The sequence below is a fragment of the Podarcis gaigeae genome (genome assembly GCF_964106915.1).
Source record: "Podarcis gaigeae genome assembly, chromosome: 14".
Classification (NCBI taxonomy): domain Eukaryota; kingdom Metazoa; phylum Chordata; class Lepidosauria; order Squamata; family Lacertidae; genus Podarcis; species Podarcis gaigeae.
The window spans coordinates 29,564,267-29,575,753 of NC_139690.1; the positions used below are offsets into that span (position 1 = coordinate 29,564,267).

General features: G+C 49.3%; 1 protein-coding gene across 2 annotated transcripts; it reads right to left on the reverse strand.

Annotated features, from left to right (window-relative positions):
• Positions 1–511: 511 nt before the first annotated feature.
• Positions 512–11,460, reverse strand: DCTN5 (dynactin subunit 5). 2 transcript variants are annotated; one of them, XR_014557873.1, is made up of 7 exons: positions 11,303–11,460; positions 10,091–10,159; positions 9,347–9,465; positions 8,204–8,315; positions 2,305–2,407; positions 1,988–2,168; positions 1,812–1,951 (listed from the first exon to the last, which is right to left on the reverse strand). XR_014557873.1 is itself a non-coding variant. In XM_083711963.1 (6 exons), exons 1-6 carry the CDS (start codon positions 11,348–11,350, stop codon positions 2,071–2,073), a joined length of 549 nt encoding a protein of 182 aa, XP_083568089.1. In that variant the 5' UTR covers positions 11,351–11,460; the 3' UTR covers positions 512–2,070. The 2 variants fall into 2 exon arrangements, 1 of the variants encoding a protein (XP_083568089.1); XM_083711963.1 differs by having other exon boundaries at positions 512–2,168.
• Positions 11,461–11,487: the final 27 nt, after the last annotated feature.

Consider the following 11,487-nt stretch of genomic DNA (forward strand, 5'->3'; position numbering starts at 1 on the left):
CAGGCAGCAGCACTGGAGGCAGAAGCCCTCCTGTCTACGCTGAGATTTGTATCCCAAGGCCACCCTCTGAAAACACAGCCCTGGTGGATGGAAACTGCCTCCACATGGCCTTTGGTGCCATGCCAACAGCTCTGGAGGTCAGGCTGACACAGGCATCTCTTGTTGCAAAAGCTCTTTGAAAGGCCATTTTAAACACAAAGTAAGAGGAAACTGAGTCCCCTGGTGGACTCTCCTTCGCTAGAGGGATTTGGATTAGATGACCTCTGAGGTCCCTCCCAAATTCTAGAATTCTATGTGTGGAATCAGTTACAGGTAGCTGGGCTGGGCTAGTCTGGGTGGCTGGTTGAGCAGCCCCATTTATTCAGCAGTTGGAGATTTCACCAAGGAGAGGTGCAGCTAGCACCCCCGCCCCTTGCCAAAGCAGTGGGTGGTGACGCCAGCGGGACACTCCCCCCCCCCCCCGCTCTGTTTCCAGAAGATTTGTTGGAGGAAAATTACCACTTCAAAGCACTTGACCTACTTGAGAGGATTTTAATTTGTGGACAGCAAAGTATAAACAAGGCGGACAGTGACGCGATGGTTAACAGCAGCTCCTCCAGGCTTCTGTGTTTGGAGAGGCCATGGCTAGTTAATGGGTGGCAAAGCTGTACGTGCCGTAGAACAGATGAAAAGAAGAAGCACACCCACCCGCCTGCCTGCAAGTATGCTGGCCCTGTATCCAACATTCGGGAAGCAGCTGGGTGGGAACCAGGGATACGCACAGCCACCAAACCATTGGACTGGGGGTTTGACCTGGAAAGAAGCAAAGGATCGGTAGAGTGTATATGGCAGGGGTGGGAGTCATTTGCATCCCCAGATGGAAGCTGGTTCCTTCATGTTTTCCAGCAGTGTCTACCCTAAAGGGAAGGACACGACCTTCTCTTGCAGATGACCCAGCCATGGGGAAGCTGTGGCCTGCCAGATGATGCTGGACTCCCATCAGCCAGCATGACTAATGGTCAGGCAAGGTGGGAGTTGGGAGTCTAGCAGCTTCCGAATAACCACAGGAGCCCTGTCCCTGCCCTATGCCCTTCCAGACATACTACCCCCAATCATAACCCTGTACAGGGACCCCCACCCCTGTGCAAAATCCACAAGGCCACCCACCTCCTAACTGCACTCAAGCCCTATGCTCTGAAACAACCTCTACAAAGCCACCCCCTGCAGGAGGAAACGAGTCAAAGCAGCTGCTTGCCGAGGGCATGTGTTCAAGAGTGGATTGCTATGGTTAAGTGCCAGGTCAACTCCTCAGCGCCACCCTTTTCTCTGAGTCACATATCTCTCGCTGCCTGAAAAATATGCAGCTGATAAAGGGACAGTCTGGACAGTCTGATCTGGGTCACAGTGCATGTCCCACATCTACGATGGCCTTCACAACAGTCGTATGAAGTGGAGATGGAGGCTTGCTGGGAAGCCTTCAAGGGCCAAATAGATGAGCACTTTCTCATCTTGTCCAGGCAGGGAGCAGAGCCTTCCCCACTAGAGGGTGGCAGGCAGGAAGGGAGGCTACATACACACCTGCCTGGAGGAGAGGGTGCTGAGGGGCCTCTGGTCACGTTGGCCTCTAATTAGGAATGTGCTGGGTGGGGGGAGATGACAGCAGAAGCACACAGACTCCCCCCTCGCTTGTAGGCTGGCCATCCGTCCTCCCGCTCAGGAGGTTTGTCTCTGCCCATTTCACGTTCCAATGCACCCTGGATCTAGGGATAAATAACATGCGAGTCTCTCACAAGCGAAGTAGACAGTGGGGTTAGTCCAGGCTGGTCAGTGGCAGGGCTATGGTGGTCAGCACAGAAAGGCCTCCCATATGGGACAGAACAGTCCAGATCGTGGACAAGGGGGTGAGGCAGAGGAATGAAGGGAATGCCCAAGAAGGGAAGATGGTGTTACACAAGGCAGCTTCTTGCAGAGTCTGCCAGTCGGGCTTGGAGCCAACTGCTTGCAGGACTCTCACAAGCCACGCCAGTCACGCCGAAGCTCCTTCCCACTCTTCTTCCTGCAGAGGGCCACGGGAGGGCCAGGTGGAGACGGCTAGACCTGGGTGAGAGGCAGGAACTTCTGGTAGTAGCTCTTGGTGACATCAATCATCAGCTCCTGTGTGCACTCGGGAAGTTCTCCGGAGAAGAGCCCTGGGGGTGAAGTGGAGTGTGAGCAGCCAGCTTGGCATTAAGGAACATCCTTTGCTGTGTGGCCACTGTCCCAATTTGAGTAAGGCACACACAATTTTATAGGGCAAGCCTCTCCCCCTCCCCCCCCCCCATTTACCTGGGCAGCCTGCAAAGACGGTAAAAGGTGGGACCACCGTTTCCGGAGGCAAGACTGTGTTGTCAAGGATCTTGCAGCAGTCTTTGAGGACGCACCGGCGACCCTAAAAAGGATGTGCCACAAGTCAGTCTGGAATTAGAACAGGCCCTAGGTTCCCATGGGGAAACCATGCTTCCACCTGCCACTCATGACCTGGATTTCCAGGCTTAAAGGGCCAGCAGGCAGCCCAATGCTCAACTGCATCCAAGTGGGTGGTTTTGTTCTTAACTGGCATTCTCACCAACTGCAGCACTACAGGACTTTCCTTCTGAGTACTGCTGACGCTCCTTCATTGGAGGTTTTTAAACAGAGCTTGGAATGGCTATCTGTCAAGGATTCTTTAGCTGTCATTCCTGTGCTGAAGGGGGTTGGACTAGGTGGCCCAGAGGACTCCCTTGCAACTCTACAATTTGTGTGGTTTGCAGCGCTAATTTTGGGTAGGGAATCAAAGTGCTGCTCACCCCCCCCCCTTCTGTGTTTCTGTAGCAAGAGCAATGTGCAGGGAGCTTGGATCAGGGGAGCGTGCACAGCCAGCATGCCTGAAGAACGAGAGATAAATGTCTGGCTTTATCAGACATTTTAACAAAGGAGCAGCTGGCCAGCTGCAGGGTGGAGAACTTTTGGTCCTCCAGCTGTTGTTGAACTAACACTCACATCATTTCAGGCCATTGGCAATGCTTGCTGGGGCTGATAGGAGTGGTAGTTCAACAACATCTGGGGGGGCCAAAGCCTTTCCACACATGGCACAGAGAGCCAACAGCCAACAGGAACAGCTGGGAGGAAGGAAGAGGGGGGCTTAGTGTGGTCTGCAGACCACCCAGCAAAGAATAAAAAGATATGAAAAAGCACCAAGAGTGTGTGTGTATAACTGCATTGTTAAACTACGGGACTTAGTCCGACAGGAGGCAATGATGGTCCCCAACTTGGATGGTTTTAAAAAAGGATTTGACAAATTCATGGAAGAGAGGGTTATTGATGGCTGCTAGCCACCGACTCTGTTCTACTTCCACTGTCAGAGGCAGGATGCCTCTGAATACCAGTTGCTGGAAAGCACCGGGAGAGTGCTCTTGTGCTTGGATCCTGCTTGTGGGCTTTCCATTGGGGCATTTGGTTAGTCCCTGTGAAAAGATAGGCCCCCTTTGGCCTGATTCAGCAGGCCTGTCTTATGTTTTTCTGTACCACACTCTAGTTCAAGGCTGGGGAAACCATGCCTCCAAATCCATCAGTTCCAGCCAATGCAGCAGATGGTCAAGGCTAATGGGAACTTCAGTATAGTCCAACTCCATCTGCAGGGACACAGCTCCCCCCCTCCAGCTGAAGTTCCCATAGAACCTGCTTGAGCAGGTGAGCAAAACGTAGCTATGAACACCGGATCTTTTACTGTTCTGGCAAATGTGTATTTTCGCTTCAGACGCCCCTGGGCTGCAGTTCCTGGGCATGAGAAGAGCCAAGTTGCTCAGGTCAGGTGCCAAAGGCAGGTTCTGGGACAGTTAAGCGGGAGTCACGTCCCACACACTGCAGTCCCGGGACAGCCAGAAGCTCTGTTCTCTCAGCAAATAAAAACCTAACAATGTTTGCTCAGGTGGGGACGTGGGAGAGATTCAGAGAGCTCTCGAGTTACCTCGTTCTGAAGTTTGTTGTTTGGTTTGGCTGCCAGAGAGGGGAATCATTCCCACCAGGAAGTCTCCGTTGGGAGATCAGGACGTGCCCTCTCTTTAAAGAGACACAGACTCTGGCCCACTTTTCAGGGAGATTGGAAGATTCATGACGGATAAAACTAAGTCGTTCTCCAAATGGCCCATAGTTAAACTTCCTCAAAACAGTGCATAGTTAAACTGTGGAACTCACTCGCACAGGAGGCAGTGATGGCCACCAACTTGGATGTCTTCAAAAGAGGACTGTACAAATTCATGGAGGGGTGGCCTATCAATGGCTACTAGCCAGGATGACTATGCTCTGCCTCCACAGTTGGGAGACACAAGAGAGGAGAGGGCTCTTGTGCTCAGGTCCTACTTAAGTGTTTCCCATAACAGGCATCTGGTTGGCCACTGTGATAACAGGATGCTGGACTAAATGGGCTTCCTTTGGCCTGATCCAGCAGGCTCTTCTTGTGTCCAGGAAACATGCCCCCTCCTCAGGTATCTCCACACATGCCAAACCACAGCGGTATCTTGTTCAGGTAAGCTATCCTGGCTGTCCTCTTCACATTTCCCAGCAACAGCAAGGCTGACAAACCAAGGGCTCTGAACTGGTGCCAACTCTGGGAACAAAGTGCTTATTCAGGGCAGCCCCCACGAGCAGCTGGCGCTTGAGCTCAGGCCACTTTGACAAAGAGGGCGCAGGCAGGAGAGATCCGATGCAATGCCCGTTGACAAAAGAGCAGGGGAGCCAAGTGGCATTTAAAGTGCAAACACTGAGTCACGCAGGACTTTTTTTTAATACTAGGGCTGGATGGTGAAAGACAAAGGAGGAGGTTGCAACAATTGGGGCTTAGACTGATACACTCTCCTGGGATCTCTCGACAGGCACTTGGGCAAGTTGTCAACAGGTCCCATGGGTACAGCTTCACAGCTATATTGCTGCAGGATGGCCACCAACTTGGATAACTATTATTATTATTATTTATTATTATTATTATTATTATTATTATTATTATTATTGTTGTTGTTGTTGTTGTTGTTGTTGTTGTTGTTGTTATAAGGTGGAGTACAGGATCTGGTTTAAGGTGCTGGTTTTAACCTTTAAAGCCCTATACGGCCTAGGACCCTTGTACTTACGGGACCGCCTCTCCTGGTATGTGCCACGGAGGACCTTACGGTCTTCAAACAAAAACATCTTGTAGATCCCAGGCCACAGAGAGGTTAGGCTGACCTCGACCAGAGCCAGGGCTTTTTCGGCTCTGGCCCCGATCTGGTGGAATGCTCTGTCACAAGAGACTAGGGCCCTGTCTTGACATCTTTCCACAGGGCCTGCAAGACAGAGCTGTTCCACCAGGCCTTTGGCCAAGGCACAGCCTGACCCCCTCCTTCGGTAATCCTCATAGAACTTTAGCCCAATGGTTGCCATTAATCTGATTTGAACTGATTTTATAATGAACTGATTTTAGAATGTTGTATCATTTTACTGTTGTTAGCCGCTCTGAGCCCGGCTTCGGCTGGGGAGGGCGGGATATAAATATTTATTATTATTATTATTATTATTATTATTATTATTATTATTATTATTAAATACACCGCCCATCTGGCTGGGCTTCCTCAGTTACTCTGGGTGGTTTCCAGAAAAATATAAATACAGTGGTACCTCGGGTTAAGTACTTAATTTGTTCCGGGTTCAATTTGTTCTTAACCTGAAACTGTTCTTAACCTGAAGCACCACTTTAGCTAATGGGCCTCCCGCTGCTGCCACGCTGCCAGAGCACAATTTCTGTTCTCATCCTGAAGCAAAGTTCTTAAGCCAAGATACTATTTCTGGGTTAGCGGAGTGTGTAACCTAAAGCGTATGTAACCTGAAGCGTATGTAACCCGAGGTACCACTGTAGTAATAAAATGTCAGACATTAAAAACTTCCCTGAACAGGGCTGCCTTAAGATGTTTTCTAAAAGTTGTGCAATTCTTTATCTCCTTGACATCTGATGAGAGGGCTTTCCATAGGGAGGGTGCCACTGCCGAGAAGGCCCTTTAAAAGAGGGCTAGACAATATCATGGAGGAGAGGGCTCTCAGTGACTACCAGCCATGAGGGCTATGCTGTCCCGCCACACCTGGAAGCAGCAATGTTTCTGAATACCAGCTGGTGGAAACAACAGGAGGGGAGAGCTGCTCTTGCATTCTGCGTGCTGGTTTACCATAGGCAATTGCTCAGCCTCTGTGAGAACAGGATGCTGGATTAGATGGGCCACTGTACTGATCCAGCAGCAGACTCTTATGTTCTTACACTGAGCCATGGAAATTGTGTGTTATAAGCGTATGGGTGTATCTTTTATCGCTAACCACATTACACAGATATGCCGCCTTTTTCTCTCAGACAAATTGTGTTTCTCTCACACACTGATGAATCATTGGATTGTACCCCATGTTAGCCTTATTCAGAGCAGACCCATTACCAGTCATGGACATTACAGTACTAACTTAGGTTCATTGATTTCAGTGGGTCTACCCTGAACAGGAGTTAGATACAGCCCCATGGCTGTTAATTGGGAATGGCTTCATTAAGTCTGTTCAGAAAGGGTTAGGTGCATAGAGAGGTTCTAACTGTCAGGGATGGAAGTTTTATGGATGTAGAATCTACTAGAATCTTCCTGAACTTTCTAGCATGTTCACAACAGAACAAGCTTGCAGCTGCATTTATCTAGTCAAGGTCGTTGCCACAGTGGGAGATACATACCCCTGCCTGCTGGGCATTTTATCTTTTGTCCTTCATCCTGCTCTTTACTTTTGTTTCCATATATATTGTGTGATTTTGCTTCTGTACCTGGATGCGTTTTGGAGCAAAGATTTTGCCTTACTGGGAATCTAGTAAGTTCCTGTATGAATTTAAGCCTCAGTAAAACTCATACTGAAGAATCCTGCTTCCTGTGTGTGTGTTTTTCTCTGATCTCTACAAGGAGTGGACTCTACTGGGGTTTTTTACCCATATCCTGGGGTTGCCCAGGCATGAAGACAGGGGGTGACTGGATTTGGCCATCAGCCCTGTCACTGGCATGCTGCTCATCCTGTGCAGTGCAGAAGCTATGCACACATATTCACTCAATAACTTTTTCATAAGAACATAGGATGCTGCCCTATACTGAATCAGGCCCTTGGTCCATCTAGCTCAGTATTGTCAACACTGATTGGAAGTAATGGTTCTCTATAGTTTCAGGCAGAGATCTCTCTCAGCCCTACTTGGAGATGCTACTGAGGATTGAACCTGGGACCTTCTGCATGCAGTGCAGATGCTGCACCAATGAGCTATGGCCCTTTCCCAACGCTCAGCGCTAAAGCATCTGCATTGCATACAGAAGTTGGGGCCTGCTTCTCAGTTCCCTCGGTCTGAAGTTGCGTCCACTCCCCACAACACAAAAAGAACTGCACAGACCAAACTCCTGCTGCTGTCCCAGGCCTGCCAAGCCACAGCCATTCCCATTGCCATGACCTCACCCTCCTGCCATTAGTTGGTGCCCTGGACTGCTGCAGACAAGAGAGGAACACAGCAACTGGGAATGGAGTTTGGCAGCCACAGCAAGCAGCTGACCAGGAGCAGAAGGCTCCACTCCACAAGCTGAAATCTCTGGCATATGAATGGGTCTCAGCTTCCGCCTGCCTCCCCAGCCAAACACGGACATGGCCAGGAAGTTCCATTTGAATGGGTGCATACGTGGATCTTGAACTGTGGTGTAATCTGTTTAGGCACCCAGGCTTACAAGAGCCTCAGGGTGAACTAGAGAGCCGTGTGGTGTAAGGGTTGGTATCAGACTAGGACCTGGAAGATACCAGGGTTCAAATCCCCACTCAGCTAAGCAGTTCACTAGGTGACGTTGGGTCGGTGACTGCCTAACCTATCTCCCCAGTGTTGTTGTTGTGAGGATAAAACAGGGTAGAGGAGATTGATGTAGTCCACCTTGAGCTCCTTGGAGGAAAGACGGCATATAAATGCAGTAAATAAGTAAAACTTGATTCTGAGCCAAATAAATACCCTGGCTGGTTGCCAACAGGCATCTGGTTAGCCACTATGAGAACAAGATGCTTGACTAGATGAGCCCCCTTTGACCTGGTCCAGCAGGCTCTTCTTAGGTTCATTTGGCCCCTGTGCAACTGCCTGAAATTCAGTGGGACTGTTATACTGCATAAATATTGCAGGATGCCCAAGGGGAGACACACTTACAATGACGCAGTTCTTGCCTATGTGGACGTAGGAGCCGATCTGAGCCGCATTGACGACGCAGTCCTCTTCAATGAAAACGTGGTCACCAATGTGCAGAGGGAAAAATGCAACCCTGAAGAATAAATATACATGTGTGTTGGGGGGGGGGCATATTTATAGCCAGCAACACCTACCCCACCAAAAATAAAATAAAATCTAATCATTGAAGCCCCAGAACCATAACAAACAACCTGCAGCATGCCCAGGAGCTACCAACGCCCAAGTGGGATTGGCAAGGAAGAACACAAAGATTTCCTGGATCCCCCCTCCGAATTCCTCACGGTTGGCAACCTCCAACCAAAGCTCTTCTGCTCTGCCCGTCCTTAGGTTTTGGCTGCAGCCATGTCAAGAAGCAGATGTAAGGCAGTACACCAGCCCCACAATGTCTAGGGCTGCTGTCTTTTGGCTAGAGGCCAATGCAGAGGTCTCCTTCCAGTTCCACTGAGACAGCAGTCACCCTCTCAGCAAAGTCTCCACTCCCAAGTATGTGGGATCCTTAACTCCCCCAGGCTTATCATCACCAGGAAAGGTCCCATGCACTCTTTGAACAATTATATTGAGTGAGGAAGTAGATTCAGCTGGTGGGACTGGTAATCTCCCCCACCAACCATGGGTCAAGTTTGACAGCTGGGAGGGGCCACTCGTCTGTCAATGGCATGGCATCATGACTGAAATCAAACCATGTGGGTGAGCAAACACAGCACTATGCAAGCCCTGATGCGCAGCTGGTTGCTGGGGCTTTGCTGGAGCTATCCAACTACAGATATGTAGGCTAAAAAATGGTATACACTCTTCTCTACTCAAATTCATTAATCTAAAAATGGAACAAAACAATGGAGCCAGGAGGCATCGGTCACCTTCAGTAACCCCCACTCTTTTGAAATTAGGATGTGTATGTGATGATTTCTCAATCATCTCCTATGGATAGTTGTCACCTCTGTCAAAGAATATTCCAAGGGAGGGGGGGAAGATATCAAAATTGAGCAGTGGGATTATCAGTCTAGATGATTTTATGTTTATTAAGGAACCCAGCTCCTTGAACTCAAAACTCAGCACTACCCTGTTTCAAGGAAGCCCTCCCACCTTGTCCCAAGCAACTCCTACCCCTTGCTGAATTTCTTGAAAGGTGGACGGATGACACTTCGGCTTTTGACCACGCAGTGGCGCCCAACTCTCACATTGGCCAAGTCCCCTCGGATGATGCAGTCGTTCATGACAATTGTCTGAATGGGAAAGAAGAGAATTACTGCAGTTCTGGAGCTTTCTCAAAGCAGGATGGCATTCTGATAGGACCGTGAGAAACATGCAAAAGATGGGATTCATGTAAATGTGAACAACACACTAAATGGCTCATCTTCCTTGGTTGCTGTAAGAACCACCCCCAGGTGCAGCCAGTGTCAAGATTATCTTTTATTTATTTTAGTATTTTTATGCTGCATTAAAGAGTCTCCCTAGGTGGTTCACAATTAAAAAAAGCATAGAAACAATTTAAAACATAAATTTAGGAAATGGCTTTGAAAATGATGAGAGCAGTAAAACTTGAAATATGAAGGAAGAAAGGTGTTTCACAGTTTGCTGTAGCCCGGTCAATGTAAATAAGCAATCAGCACACTTGAAGGGGCCCACCTCAAGAGCCCCCTTGCCTCTTAGTATTCTCCAGGTTATCCCACTGTCCCCCGCCCCCCGAGGGAGCAGTACCACTCACTTTGGGCATCACTGGCCTACCTGAACAAGAGGTCTTATTTTCCATCCTTTGAATCTATCAGTAGGCCATGAACTGTTCACTGCACTTACAATCCCTTCCTACCCTGTCCCTTAGGCAGCCTCTGGAGTTCAAAAGCCTCTCACCTTGCCATTGAGCACGATGTTCTGGCTTCCACACAGCACAGATTGCCTGCTCACTTTGTTCCCAGATGCCTAAAGAGATAGAGAAAGGCAGAAATGATTAGCAACAACAAAGCTCTTGGAGAAGGTACTTGGGCAAGAGCCCTGCGATCTTTGCAATATGGGTGGGAGCACCAAACGGCCATAGTTATCTGTAACCCAATGGCCACCAGATTAACTACCATAATGTTACATGTGGGGCGCCTGCCTCTAAGTATTTCTCAAACTTCAAGGGTGAGTGTGTGCATTTCATTTGATATGATAATTAAGTGCTGTTGTGCTGTTATTTTATTATTTCACTGTGCATTAAAAATAAATCTTAGCAGCTTTGCATGAACACAACAATAGCATATAAGCTCATAGGAAGCTGCCTTATACCCAGACATATTAATTGTCCCACCTCCCTCAGCACTGACTGGCAACAGCTCTCTATTTAGCCACCCCAAGGAAGCTGAGAATTGAACCTGGGGGTTTTGCATGTAAAGCAGGGACTGACCAATGAATTACAACAGCCCTCCTCCTGTTCATGGTAACTGGTTATTAATTGGGAACAGCCAATGGAAACACACATTGTCGGTACTGAAACTGCTTCACTAGGTGTTGGTTAGTTTCCAAATAGCCATTTCTATTACCTTTTCAGCAATCAGGTGCCCTCCTGATGCTTTGGAATACAAAACACCCAGAGGGCACCAGGCCAGGGAAGTCTGCTTCATTCATTTGCCAGCTTAGGAGTCAGGTACCTAGAGGGCCACCTTAGTCCATGTACAGTGATCATGGCATAGGACTCTTCACAGCATGCCCCCACCCTCCGAAGCTAAGTAGGGTTGGGTTACTAGCCAAAGGCCCTTCCAGACCTCACCATCACAACCCGCACTCTGATGCTTTTAGACACCTTCCATGCTGCTTTTCAGACAAAAAAATGGGGGCGGCCTTCCAGAGCGGCTTATATATCACTTTAAAAAAGGCAGCCCCGCCCGCAGCCTTAAAATAAAAAAAGACAAGGCATGCGAGGAGAAAAGGAGGGGAGGAAGGAGGAAACGAATTGTGGCCTCCGCTCTGCCTCTATACGTTTCATGCATTATTCTGAGGTGAGCGCCCTGGCACGGCGATGCTTCTCCCACTCCCACTGGCCTGGTTCCCGGGTAAAGAGGACTAGCGCCTTGACTCGACACGCACCGTCTCGATGTACTCGGACTTGTTGTAGAGCATTTCGCTCAGCTCCATCGCGAAGCCCCCGAGTCACACCCAGAGCGGCTCCCCGTCTCTATTGTCCCCGCGGGGCTACCGTAGAAGCGTCCCACTTCCACCCTCCTGCGTGCCGTAGACTTTGCAGCCTATCAGCACAGACCTTCCCGGAGGCC

Coding starts and splice junctions, on each gene's coding strand:
- DCTN5 (XM_083711963.1), bottom strand. CDS start 11,350: ATGGAGCTGAGCGAAATGCTCTACAACAAGTCCGAGTACATCGAGACG. Junction 10,160..11,302: donor AGTCCGAGTACATCGAGACG/GTGCGTGTCGAG, acceptor CTATCTCTTTAG/GCATCTGGGAACAAAGTGAG. Junction 9,466..10,090: donor ACATCGTGCTCAATGGCAAG/GTGAGAGGCTTT, acceptor TTTCCCATTCAG/ACAATTGTCATGAACGACTG.